Source organism: Sus scrofa, chromosome 15 (genome assembly GCF_000003025.6).
Source record: "Sus scrofa isolate TJ Tabasco breed Duroc chromosome 15, Sscrofa11.1, whole genome shotgun sequence".
NCBI classification, from domain to species: domain Eukaryota; kingdom Metazoa; phylum Chordata; class Mammalia; order Artiodactyla; family Suidae; genus Sus; species Sus scrofa.
In genome coordinates, this window is record NC_010457.5 from 30,337,331 (window position 1) to 30,349,574 (window position 12,244).

The window sequence follows — 12,244 nt, forward strand, 5'->3', positions numbered from 1 at the left end:
GTGGACTTGCGCTCGTGGCGCAGTCTGGGTTCAATCCTGTCTGGACCTGAGATCCACTAAGCTGTTGCATGCCACAGTCAAAAAAAAAAAAAAAAAAAAAAAAAAAAAGAGAAACACTAGGAAAGATGCCTTTGACTTCATGGTGGAATCTTCCATGACAGGCCGGGAAGGTTATTCACCACATCAGAAATCATTTGGTGGCTAAATAAGAAGCCCATGAAGATGTAATGCAATGTGGGTGCGTGTTAATGTCATCACTACGGGTTTTGAATTCACGAAAACAGTCGCAAGTAGGCTGACTCCCAAATGCAACAAGTCCTGCCTTTCTCCTCGGGGTGCCAGCTTGGACCCTCCCCACCTGGCCCCGGCCCAGCCCCCATTCCTGGGTCCCCAGCTCATAGGCTGGGCTCACCTGAGGGCCCCGGCCGACAGATGGCCATAGGAGCCACTGGCGGCTGAGCTGCTGCGCGAATTGTTGATGTAGGCCACCAGGGAGTTTGGCGAGGTTCGGATCATGCGCTGCAGGTCCAGGCTGGCGTCGGAGAGCGGGGAGATGGACAGCGCCCTCTTGCGGCTCAGGCGGGGTGTCACCCGGGGGCTGGAGAAACGCGACACTGCAGGACAGCCAAGCCAAGCATGGTCAGCAAGACCATGCTCGCAGTGGGGACGGGAGACTGGAGGTGGGGACAGGAAGAGCCTGTGACGACAGTCCGATGGGGGCTGTGGCTTTGCCACTGTCCAGTCGGGGGCTTTGGGGCATGAGCCACTCTCAGCCTCAGTTTGTTCACCTATACAATGGATCTGGTCCACATCTGGTGAGGATTTGTGTTTGCGCCTTTCCTGCTAGGCATGCAGAGGTCAGGACCGGGTCAAGCGATGTTTAAGGCCAAATCACAGAGCGCATGTGATCTGCTTGGTGGCCTCTCACAAAGGGGACCCGCCTGTGAACCTACATCAGGCTAAGAAGCAGGGAAAGGCCAGTGCCCAGAAGCCCCTCTACCCCTTCCAAACCCACCCCAGGGGCAGCCCCCACTCTCCTGGCTTCTCACACTTGGCTCAGAGTTGCCTGTTTTGAGTATTTGCCTATTAGGTAAATGAAATCATCCACTGTCTTTCTTATCCAGCATCTGTCACCCAACCTTAATAGCTTGTGAGATTTCTCTGTGCTGCTATGTGGCAGTCACTGGCTCCTTTTTTATTGCTGGGGGCGGCGGGGGGGGGGGACACTGGCTCTCTCTGCCTCACAGAGGAGCCTCAAGTGTAGCTGGCACCTGGCCAGCAGCTGATGTGCTCTGACCACGTCACCACCTTTCTCTGGTGGCAGGAAGGATCCCAGGGTATAGGCCTGGGGACACAAGGTCACCCAACATTCTGCTTGCCAGGACCCGAAGGAGCAGCCCACTCCTCAGCTGGTGCCTAGGCTGTGCTGCAGATGCAACACCTCCCTCTGCCGCACCCCTTTCCTCTTGCACAGCCACCCTGGGACACAATCCGATGTACCCTGGCCCGTCAGCAGCGAGAGATGGCTTGTGTCTCCTTGGTGTGGTATTTTGGCTAAGTGCCTGCTTCTGAATTCTGGAGCAATGCATAACCCAGTGACAGCCACTGTTTAGCAACAGTTAGACCCACTGTTGCAATTAACAGCAACCATTATCCTCCGAGATGCAAGGCCAGCTATGTGGATAAGAAAACAAGGCTTAGAAGCCCTTTGCATTTGCTCAAAGCAGGATTCAAACCCAGGTCCGAAGGAGACCTGATGTATGGCTTTTCTAGGCACTCAGTGTCTGCCTTCAGAGAGGTGGGGAGAGCCAGGGCCAAGAAGATGGTCTCTGCACTTTAGTGAACTTCCTGACAGCTGGCTGCTTACACGCCTCTGCATCTGAAGGGCAGCCCCAGTGCAGCCCACACAGTCCCACACTCCCCGCCTCTTGCAGGGTTGGGCTCGGTGTGCACCTACCACCCATGCAGCGGCAGAGCGGGGAAGCCGGGAGTTGCCTGATGCCTCCCCCCGGCCCCACCCCACTCCACAAGCAAATCTGCAACTAAAGCCCTCTACACACCCTTTTTCTCTCACCCTCCACCAGCCTAGCCCAGCCTATCACCTGCCCAGGGTACCCCAGGGCTCTTGGCTAACCTGTTCCCTCTACATTCCTCACCAAGGCCAAATCAGATCACACCTTGTGTCTGGCCACCCCAAACCTTCCCAAAGCTCCCACTGCCACTAGGAAAAAGGCACATGTCCTCAGTGTGGCTTACATGGTGGCCCTGTGGGTGTCCCTGCTTGCCTCTCCAGCTTCCTTCTGCCTCTTGCACAGGGCCTTTGCACATCCACTTCCTCTGTCTGCAATGCTCTGACCTCAGCTGGGACATCCCCTTCCCTGGGAAACCATGGCTGACCTCCTGGAGCTGGAGCTCTCAGAGCACCACGAACCCCTCTCTCCAAACAGGTGCAGCCCTGTTGAGTTCGCATCCGCCAGTGGGTTGGCTGGTTGCTTCTGTTTCTCCCACTTCCACGATACAGGATGCAGGACCTCCCATCCCCATTATCCCCCAACACTGGGATCTGGCTGGCTCGGTGGTGGAGAGGCTACATGAGGGCACATGGTATAGACACGGTGTGTCCAGGGAAAGCAGACACTCAGCCGTTCAAAGTTAGTATTTACTGACTGCTCTGCACGTGCTTGGGACTGATCCTCATTTTACAAAGGACAAAACAAGGAGCTTGCCCAAGGCCACACAGCCAGGGAAAGTAAAGAAGGACTAGAAAGCAGGAAGATGGACACCAAATAGCTGCCGCACTGCCTCTGCTCAGGTGGGGACAACAGGTATGGGGGAGGGCTCTCCTGGGTGCAGCGCCTGGGGTGGACACACGGATGGACACACACACACACCACACACACACACACACACACTCCATGCTGGGGGCACACAGGCAGCCTAACGCTTAGCGGCTGCCCTGGGGCAGGTTGCTTAGCCTCCCGAGGCTCTCTTTGCAATGAGGGCATTGGGGCTTGGTTTGCAGGGCTGCCCTGAGGATACAGGGACAGCACCATGGACAGTGCCTCAAACCCAACTGCTCTTCCAAAATGAAGCTGTGAATCAGAGGACGGTCTGATGAGGAGGATGGGCTTAGAGTCAATAATGGAGTAAAGGGCAGCAAATCTGGAGATGATGACTGGGCCACCCAGGAAGACATCTGTCACTAAACACTCATCCGTCCATTCGGGCGCCCTCTAAGCTCAACTCTTACTGAGTCCACTCCTTGTCCCACCCTCGCTTTGAAGGGAACTCTATGTAAGATGTCAAAGTCGATCTTCCAAAAGACTCCTATGGCTTACAGACTGAATGGCAAAGGCGGGGTGGGGGTAAGATCTCACTTTGCACCAAGCAGGAAATGCACACATCTTTGCAATACGTTAAAAAAAAAAAAAAAAAAGATTTCGCTACTGAGACTCAGATTCCCACCCTCTCGTACACCCCTAACAAGACGAAACAGGCCAGATCTGACAGTGATATTCATCTCTGTTACTCCCGCCCCTCAAGGGAAATATGTTTATTAATGTGCCTCTTCCCTTGATAAATTACTAAATAGAAAGAAAAGCCTGGCACTCATTTCCCGCGGCTTCCCCTGTGATTTATGACTGGGGTTGGCGGAGTCGCCGCGTCCATTCATCTGTGGATGCGCTTGTTCTGCCAGTCGACAGAAGCTGGGTGACCAGCCAGCCACCTGCCCTTACCTGGCCAAAAGCCAGATGTGACCCATTCCCGTCACCACCTGCATCTGGACCCTGTTTCCTCCACTAATTGTTTCTTTTTCTCATTCCCGTGTTTGTTCGCATGTCCACTGGACCCTCGTGCGGTTCTGACAGTTTGCCAGGCACGGGGCTGCGGGACACGTGGGGGCTGTGACCAAGGATGCTCAGCATCCAGGTGAGAGATGATGATGGTATCCACAGCCCCAGGCAGGATTCTCTAGGTACCACCTAAGTGGGGTGACCCTGGGTCATTCCAGAGTGCGGAGGAGGATGTTGCTTTCCCTGGGGCAGCTGGGAAGGAAGATCAGGAGGTGAGAAAATCGGCCCAGGACCCAGGCAGACACAGGTTCTGACTCTGCCTCACGGCACTGAGCTGGGCAGCTTTGGGCAAGTTCCTGGACCTTCTGGGGTGTTTCCTCACCTAGAAGGTGAGCCAACAGCACCCAGCTCAGGGTTGCTATGGGCGACTGACCAGCATAGCATCCACAGCTCTGAGTGGGCCTCCTGGGGACCAGATACCTGGGCTAAAAGCAGTAGGAGGGATGCAGGGAACCCAGTTCCACAGGACCAGGGCAGGCAGGCACTATCCTGGCACAACACCCAGTGGGGGATGCCTTAGTGCCAGATGCTATCCTCAGCCAGGGGCTGGGATGGGTCTTTCCTGGGGACAACAGGACACAGCCTTGTGGCAAAGCATGTGAACCCTGAGTCCCCACTGGTTAGGAAGCATTGCTGCATGGCCCAGCCCCTCACCCAGATAGTTTCTGGACTCATGGAGGGGATGCTCTAAGGAAATCTAGCCCGAAGGCCTTAACCTGTCCTATACTTTGCTGTTCATTTTTTTTTTTTTTTGTCTTTTTGCTATTTCTTTGGGCCGCTCCCGCGGCATATGGAGGTTCCCAGGCTAGGGGTCGAATCGGAGCTGTAGCCACTGGCCTACGCCAGAGCCACAGCAACGCAGGATCCGAGCCGCATCTGCGACCTACACCACAGCTCACGGCAACGCCGGATCATTAACCCACTGAGCGGGGGCAGGGACCGAACCCGCAACCTCATGGTTCCTAGTCGGACTCGTTAACCACTGCGCCACGACGGGAACTCCCTACTTTGCTGTTCAAAGTCCCCTCACCCGTCCCCCTTGTGGCGGGGGGGGGGGTGGGGGCGGTGGATAGAAAGCATGAAGGCTTTAGAGCCTAGAGGTGTGGGGTTGAGGCCCGCCAACACACTGTCTAGGTCTGCGATGGAGACAAAGCAACTTAGGGCTCTGGGCCTGAGGTTCCTCACCTGTAAAGTGACTTTGTAATGCTTGTCTTGTGAGACAGTTTGTGCAGGTCTACCAGCTGACCGACACACCACTTAGCCCGACCTGCCCCCAGCACCCTGCTTCCATCGCCCCCACCCCATCGGCAGGCCTGGCGCAGACTCCCCGCCCAAATGGGGCCTCTGGCCATCCCTCTACCCGTCGCCCTCCCCTCCATGGTGTGATCAATGTAATTGGTTTCTGAAACCCCCCTGGACCTGCAGGCAGCATAAAGAACGGGCGTCAGAATGGAGGTGACATCCGAGTCAAATTAGTGTCAATATGACAATAAAATATACAGCTCGGAGGAAATATGGGCTGTAAACAGACAACATTTCAATCGGAAACACTTCAATCTTCTCAATGTGATGAGAGTGGGCGGGGGTGGGTTGCGGCTGCTGCCGGTCGGCGGTTAAATCACCAATATTCAACAACATCTCGCAGGAAAATTCCTTTTTAGGGCCTGGTGACAACCAGTGAATTCCCTGCTCTCTGGAGAACCACTAGGCAGAATGATAACCTTGGGTTCCCTGACGGGTTATCTATTACCTCCCAAAGCCGCATCACTCCTCACTCTTCCGGCGGTAAATCAGCCTCCTTTAGAACAAGGGGCAATGGGCCTTCATCAACCATCTGGAGGCCACGGGGCTCCCGCAGAGGCAGGGTGGGCTTTCCCGGGAGGAGCCCTGTTCCTGCCCACCACCCAGCCCCACGCTGGGAAGGGATGGGGGGCCTGGTTTTTCAATCCCACAAAAACCCACCAGAGGCCCCGTCCCCTCCAGCCTCGCCTCTGAGGCCGTGGCGCTCTCCCAGCGGTTGATTTACACGCCCCCCAAGATGGACCATTCTAGGCTTGATGGAGACAGAGGTGGGACATCCTCCTCAGAAAGCATCAGGCTTCTCATTTCAGAAATAAAATATCAAGGTCTATGTAAGATCCATTCCTCTCACCCCCTAAAGGTGAGTCTGTTAAAAAGATAACAGTACACAAATAATCCTGTAGGTGGCACTTGGTTCAGGTCCAAACAGGGCCACTGATGTGCTGGCGAGTGGGCTGGGGACATGGCTCTGCCTGATGTGAACCTGGGTGGCCTTCCTGACACCCTCTCCCCAGGGCGCCTCTCAGCCCAGCAGACCTGGTCCCCACGCCCCCGCTCGAAACTTAGCGCCTCTGGCAAGTTCTCTGCCCCATGGTTCTGCCCCTTCTTGGAGCGTGGAGGGGGGGGTGCTGAGGAAGGGGGTGTGGCGGGGGCTTCAGGATCGGTATGTGTCCTGCCAACAAGCCTCCACAGAGCAGCCCCCTGGATGGTAAGCACCATTAGGGCAGGGCTTGGCTGTGTCCCCGGCACCTAGCACATAGGAGGTGCTCAGTAAGTATCTGCAGAGTGAACAAGGAGGGGCAGTGTGTGTGGTGGGGGGTGTGGTGTGTGGAGTGGGGTGTGTGTGTGGTGGGGGGTATGGTGGGGTGTGTATTATATGTGTATGTGGTGTGTATAGTGGGGAGTATCGTGGGGTGTGTGCTGTGTGTATGTGGTGTGTGTGTGGGAGAGGGAGGGGATAAGGTGGGGATGTGTGGTTTGTGTGTATATGGTGTATATGTATGTGTGTGTGTGTGTGTGGTATATGCATGTTGGGGGGAAAGGATAAAGTGGGAATGTGAGGTTTGCACATGCACGCGCACATGTGTGTGTGTGTGTGTGTGTGTGTGTGTATGTGGGTAGTGTGGCGGAGGGTATGCTGTGTATGTGTGGTATGTGTATGTGGTATGTGGGGTGTGTGTGTGGGGGGGTATGGTGTGCTGTGTAGTGTGTGTGTTGTTGGGAGTGTGGTGTGTATGTATATGGTGGGTGTGTGTGTGAAAGAGAGAGAGACAAACACACACACAGCCTCCCCAGCCCCCGACAAGCTCTCAAGGCCCTGCACCCACAGAGATTACGCATCACTGTCATGTTTCAGGCAGCTTTGTCCCAGGCACACATCTGTCCTCAGGGGGCCCCAGGGTCCTTTCACAGTTGGTTCCCTGACCACACTGCCTGGGCCCCAGGCCTGCACAATTTTCTCGAGTCTGAGCAAAAAGAAACTTGGCTGGATGATCCACTCACACCCTCACAGGGTGGACAGATGCTTCCTGGGGGCATCCCTCCCCAGGCCCATGTGCCTGGGACTAGCTGAGAACACGGGGGCTAGTGTGGCTGGTGGGGCTGGTGGGCTTTCCCAGCTCCTATGTCCACAAGAAGGGAGGGGCTGGGGACCCAGCGGCAGGACTGGGCTTGGCCAAGCAGAGGCCCGGGCCACGAGCACTGGAGCTTCTCAGGGGCCACGTGGGCACTGGAGCTGCACAGAAATGCCAAAAACTTTAAAGTATGGAAGCAAAAGTGCTGGTTTAAACTGAATTTGGAAAAGACTATTGAGTAATGACAAATACAGGACATACGCTTCCTTGGATCATAACTGATGAGGCTAAAGGAAAAGAAATTGTCCTTTCTGAAACCCACTAGGGTTCTGAAACATCCCCACCCCCGCCTCAGCCTGGGAGACCGTGTTTCTGTTCAGGCCAAGGCTGGATAAGTGAGGCTGTCCCTGTGCCCTGAGGTCCACTGCACTCTCAAGACAGAGATGGAGAGAGGATGGGGTGGGTGTGCCAAGTTCACCGGCAGCCACAGCTCCCACACCCACTGGTGAGCTCACCTCCTCCTGCCTCGTCTCAGATGCTCAGCCCCCAGATGCAGCGGACAGCTGAGCCTCGAGAACAAAGCTGTTCCCAGCCCCCTTCCAGGTTCCCTGTGAGATGCTGGCCCTGCAAGGTAATTCCTCTCTGATTTGTTTGCATCTTTCTGACCCAGGTTCTTTTGTGACTGCCCCTCCCCCCACACAAACACAGAACACTGAGGCTGGCTCCTAGGCAGCCCTGTCCCCAGACCAGAAGCACCAGCCAGTTAAGGTGGGCAGCTGGGGGTCCTGCAGGTGGGTGGCGGGAGGTGCAGGGCTGGAGGGGAGCTGATGCGGCTAGGCTGCGGCTGGCTGGGAGGTGCCAGCTGGCTTGAGTGCTGGGACCTGGTTCAAGTGGAGGTGCATGGGGAGTGTGTGGGTGCCTGCAGACTGGCCAAGGTCCTGGTGCAGTGTGAGAGTGGGAAGGCAGGCTGGAGGGAAGGCCACATGGTCAAGTCTGGGTCTTACCCAGAGGGTGATGAGTAAAACATTAAAGAGAGCTGAGCTGAGCGTAAAGAGCAGGAGGGGGTAAATGATCCACATGAGACGTGATAAGCTGGAGGGAGCCTGAGCTGAGAGGCAGTGCTGGGAGGATAGCATGGGACAGATGGCCAGGAGCGTTAACAAGGCGGACTTGGCAGGCTTAGGGTGGGCTGGATGGGATGGATCTGATGGAGTGGACCTGATGGGGTGGGGTGGATGGGGTGAATCCGATGGGGTGGCTGGATGGGGTGGACCTGATGGGGTGTAGCGAGAAAAAGGCTCCAAGAGGAGCTGTGGCATAGGGCCCAAACATGGGGTGGACAGTGGTGCTGAGAATCTGGAGACAAAATCCTGCTGGAAGTGGTGGATTGGAAAGAGGGAAAAGATACTGGTGGAAAGATCTGAACTACTATTCATGGAGGACCTACTGTGTGCCTGGCACGGAGCCAGGTTTATACCTTCGCTATGACTCCCCCACAGACCTTGCTCCATCAAATGACCACTTCCGGGCCCAGCCATCCCAGAGGGGACGCAGCTCAGGCAGGCGTGGTCTGGAGTGGCCCACAGCATCTCCACCACTGCCAGGACTCCTGCTCCAGCCCGGCTGCTCTGGCCTAGTGGGCTTTCCCTGAGGCCAAGGCTGTTGGGGCCAATCAGATGTCAGTGCTGCTTAGAGGCAGTGTCCCAAGGAAGAGCCCATGATGCTGGGAACCCCAGGGAATTGCAGCAGGAACAGTAATTCCAGCCTTGAGGGTGGAACAGAGGCAGCCCCACTGGGGGCTCTCCCACAGCTGCTCACGTTTGCTGACTTGGCCTCTCCTGCCCTCTGGGACACCAGCCTGACCAGACCCTTCGGTCACAGTGTCTCCGTGTCTGCCCACTGTCCAGCTACGCCAGTGCAACCCACCCTAGAGCTTCAGAAGGCGGAAATTGCTTGGGGGGAGTCTGACATTTGGACAGTGGTGGTGACCTTTATGCCTGGTATTGCCCTGTATTGTCGTCATCTGGTTTCTAATTTTGATGAGGAGCAGGTATACACGACCTCGCCAGAGCCCTCCGCTCAGCACCCCTCATCCCCATGGGGAGCACCTAGGTGGCTGTTAGGAGGAGAAGAGAGGGGAGCAGATGCATGTCCTTGGGGACCTGATTTCAAACCTCACACCCACACTGGGCTGGTCCTGGACCAGATACCATCCTGGAGAAGGCATGGGTTCAGATTCTCATTGCACTCTCAGGGTGTGCCGAGGGTAGCCCGAGCCACACCCACAGAGCTGGCATTGTGGGATCTGCCGGGCTCTTCCCCAGAGACGCTCCTGTTGGGGAATGGCAGGGAACACTGCGGGGGTCAGGGACCACAGGAGGTGAGAGAGGGGAGGGGAGGGGAGGGGCATCCAGAGGGACTTCCTGGAGGAGACGAGATCCCAGCCGGGCCTTGGCTTTGCTCCAGCCAAGAAGGTAGAGTTGCAGTGGCTGTTGTGGACTGGAAGCCCAGGGCAGAGTACTGGGGCTAAAGGATGTAAGGCTACTCTGAGTCTCGCAGCCCTGCCTGGCCCATGGGATGGCCTGCAGCCCAGCAGGTCTTCCTGCAGGCCTCTGTCTGCTCCCACCATCAGGGAATGGAAAAGGGCTTGGGGAGGACAAACCTGCAGGAACCGCCCGCCTGCCCTGGCTGCTGCCTTCTGGCTCCACTGCCAGGCCTGCGTCCCAGGGTAACTCTGGGCTGAGCTCCAGGACCAGCAGGTGAGGCAGGGCTGACTGGGGGAGGGGGAGAGATGCACTTTGCACTTGGCTCCACCCACCTCCAGGGGGCGCCATCTGACCCCCGGGGGCTCAGAGTCAGGCTGCAGGTGGCCCTGTGAAAGCAGCTATGAGGATGGTGGGGGTGGGAGGGAGGACTTGGCATCTCTTGGGCAGCAGGTGCGTCCTCTCCCCTGAACACCTCATCTCCCGCCCCCAACAGACGGGCCCGCCTGCAGTTCCTGACAACTCCATCCTCCAAACACTCAGGCCTGAGGCCCCAGAGCTGCTCTCAATGTCCTTCTTTCTCCCCAACTCCACATCTGATCTGGGGACAAGCCTTGATGCTTTACCTTCCACGTCTATCAGAAACATGACCACTTCTCCCCATCTCTGCTAGCTGGGCCCTCTGTCTCCACTCTGCCCCTGCATCTCTTCTCCCATCAGCATTCAAAATGGGATTCCCTTTCAGAATAAGTCAGATCTCAATTCTCCTTGGTCCTACCTGTCTCACTCTGCATGAAAGCCAAAGGTTCACCAAGCCTTGACCGCCACAACCAGCCCCAGAAATCTGCCCCTACCTTGCTGCCCCTCCACGCACTGGGTACCAGGCATACTGGCCTCCTGGCTTTTGTTGATCTCAGCAGGCACACTGTGTGGCCTCAGGCCCTTCGTACATGCTGTCTCTTCTGCCTGTATCACACTTCTGGCTTATTTCTGCATGGCTCACCTCTTTCAATTCTTGGCTCAAATACCATTTTCCCAGTGAGGAATTCTTGATTTCCTCATTCAAGATGGCACCCCCATCCCACTCGGGGCTCAGAACCCCACTCCTTGAATGGTCTGCTTCTTTCCACTATGCTGTAAGTTCCATGGAGGCAGAGAGGTCTGTTTTGTTCCCTGCAGTGTCTGCAATTTCTACCTCACTTCCTGGCCTGTGATGACTCACTAAGTATTTGTGCCTGTGGTTCAGACGTATCATGTCACCATGGACAGCAGTCATGACAGGGACTGGGGTAAACCCCAGGCCCCCAGCCCCAAAGGAGCAGTAAGCACCCTCCTCAGTCCCCGACTTGCTCCCAGCCCCGACCCTGGCCCAGCACTCACTGTCCACTGGATTGAGGTAGTCGTGGAGATGCGGTGCACTGGCAGCACCCCCGCTCTGCATCAGCAGGTCCCCATAGGGCGTGGGGTGGCCCGCCATGAGGGTCATCTGGTGGTAATAGTCTGAGGCGTTGGCGCCTGGAGCAGGGAGGCCAAACAGCCCCCTCTCCTTAAGGTGCTCGTGGGCCACTGTGGCAGGAGGGAAGGGGAGAAAGAAGACGTCAGAAACCGGCCAAAGAGAAGCGAAACACACACCTGGCTCCAGGAGTCCCCCTCAGCGGCCTCTGGGCCATCCTCCACCCCCTGGGTCCCTGGGTCCCCCTCCTCCGCTGTCTCCGTCGCATGGAGCAGACAGCTGGAGTAGGGAGGCCAGATCCCAGCCGCCGTGTCCTCAAAGCCATAAACAACAGCTTCCTCCTCCCCATCCAGGCCCCAGTGACACCGAGAGCTCCAGGCTGATGTGATCAGTGGTCCAGAAGCCTCTTCAAAGGAAAAAGAAGACGCATATGGAGATGCCAGGGTGGCCAGACAGCTGGGCGCCAGGTCAGCCTCAACACTCAGAACAGGACTGCAGGCAGATTCAGGCGAGCGCTTGCCCAGCCTGGCCAGATAAACTCCTGGCCTGTCCCACAGCTGCAGATGGGGACGGGCTGTGTGCCTAAAGCCCCATGCTCAGCCTTGGCTGGAGCTTAGCAAAGAGGCTGGGAGGACGAGCCTCAGGGTGTCTTGAGGGGGCCTGGCACTAAAGGGTGTGGTGTCAGGGAAAGAGTAGGGGCTTGGAAACCAAAACCCCCTGGGGAGTCCTAGCTTTTTTTTTTTTCTTTTTTGGGGGTTCTAGCTTTTACCAGATGGGTGCAACTGGGAAAGGGGCCACTTCTCTGACCTGGCTCAGTTTTCCATCTGTAAAATGGGAGTGACAGGAGTTCCCGTTGTGGCTCAGCGGAAACAAACCTGATTAGTATCCATGAGGATGTGGGTTCGATCCCTGGCCTTGCTCAGTGAGTTAAGGATCCACTCAGTGGGTTAAGGGTCTGGCGTTGCCATGAACTGTGGTGTAGGTACAGATGTGGCTTGGATTGGGTGTACCTGTAGCTATGGTATAGGCTGGCGGCAGTAGCTGTGATTCGACCCTAGCCTGGGAACTTCTATATGCTGC

At 56.5% G+C, this 12,244-nt stretch overlaps 1 protein-coding gene across 4 annotated transcripts in view; it reads right to left on the bottom strand.

Moving 5' to 3' along the window:
* GLI2 (GLI family zinc finger 2) overlaps positions 1 to 12,244 on the bottom strand; it is a 267,745-nt gene that overhangs the window by 24,803 nt on the left and 230,698 nt on the right. For all 4 annotated transcript variants that reach the window (XM_005671643.3, NM_001315712.1, XM_021074615.1 and 1 more), the window contains 2 exon segments: positions 11,092 to 11,277; positions 413 to 614 (listed from right to left, as the gene is read on the bottom strand). In XM_005671643.3, coding sequence (XP_005671700.2) covers positions 413 to 614; positions 11,092 to 11,277 — 388 coding nt within the window.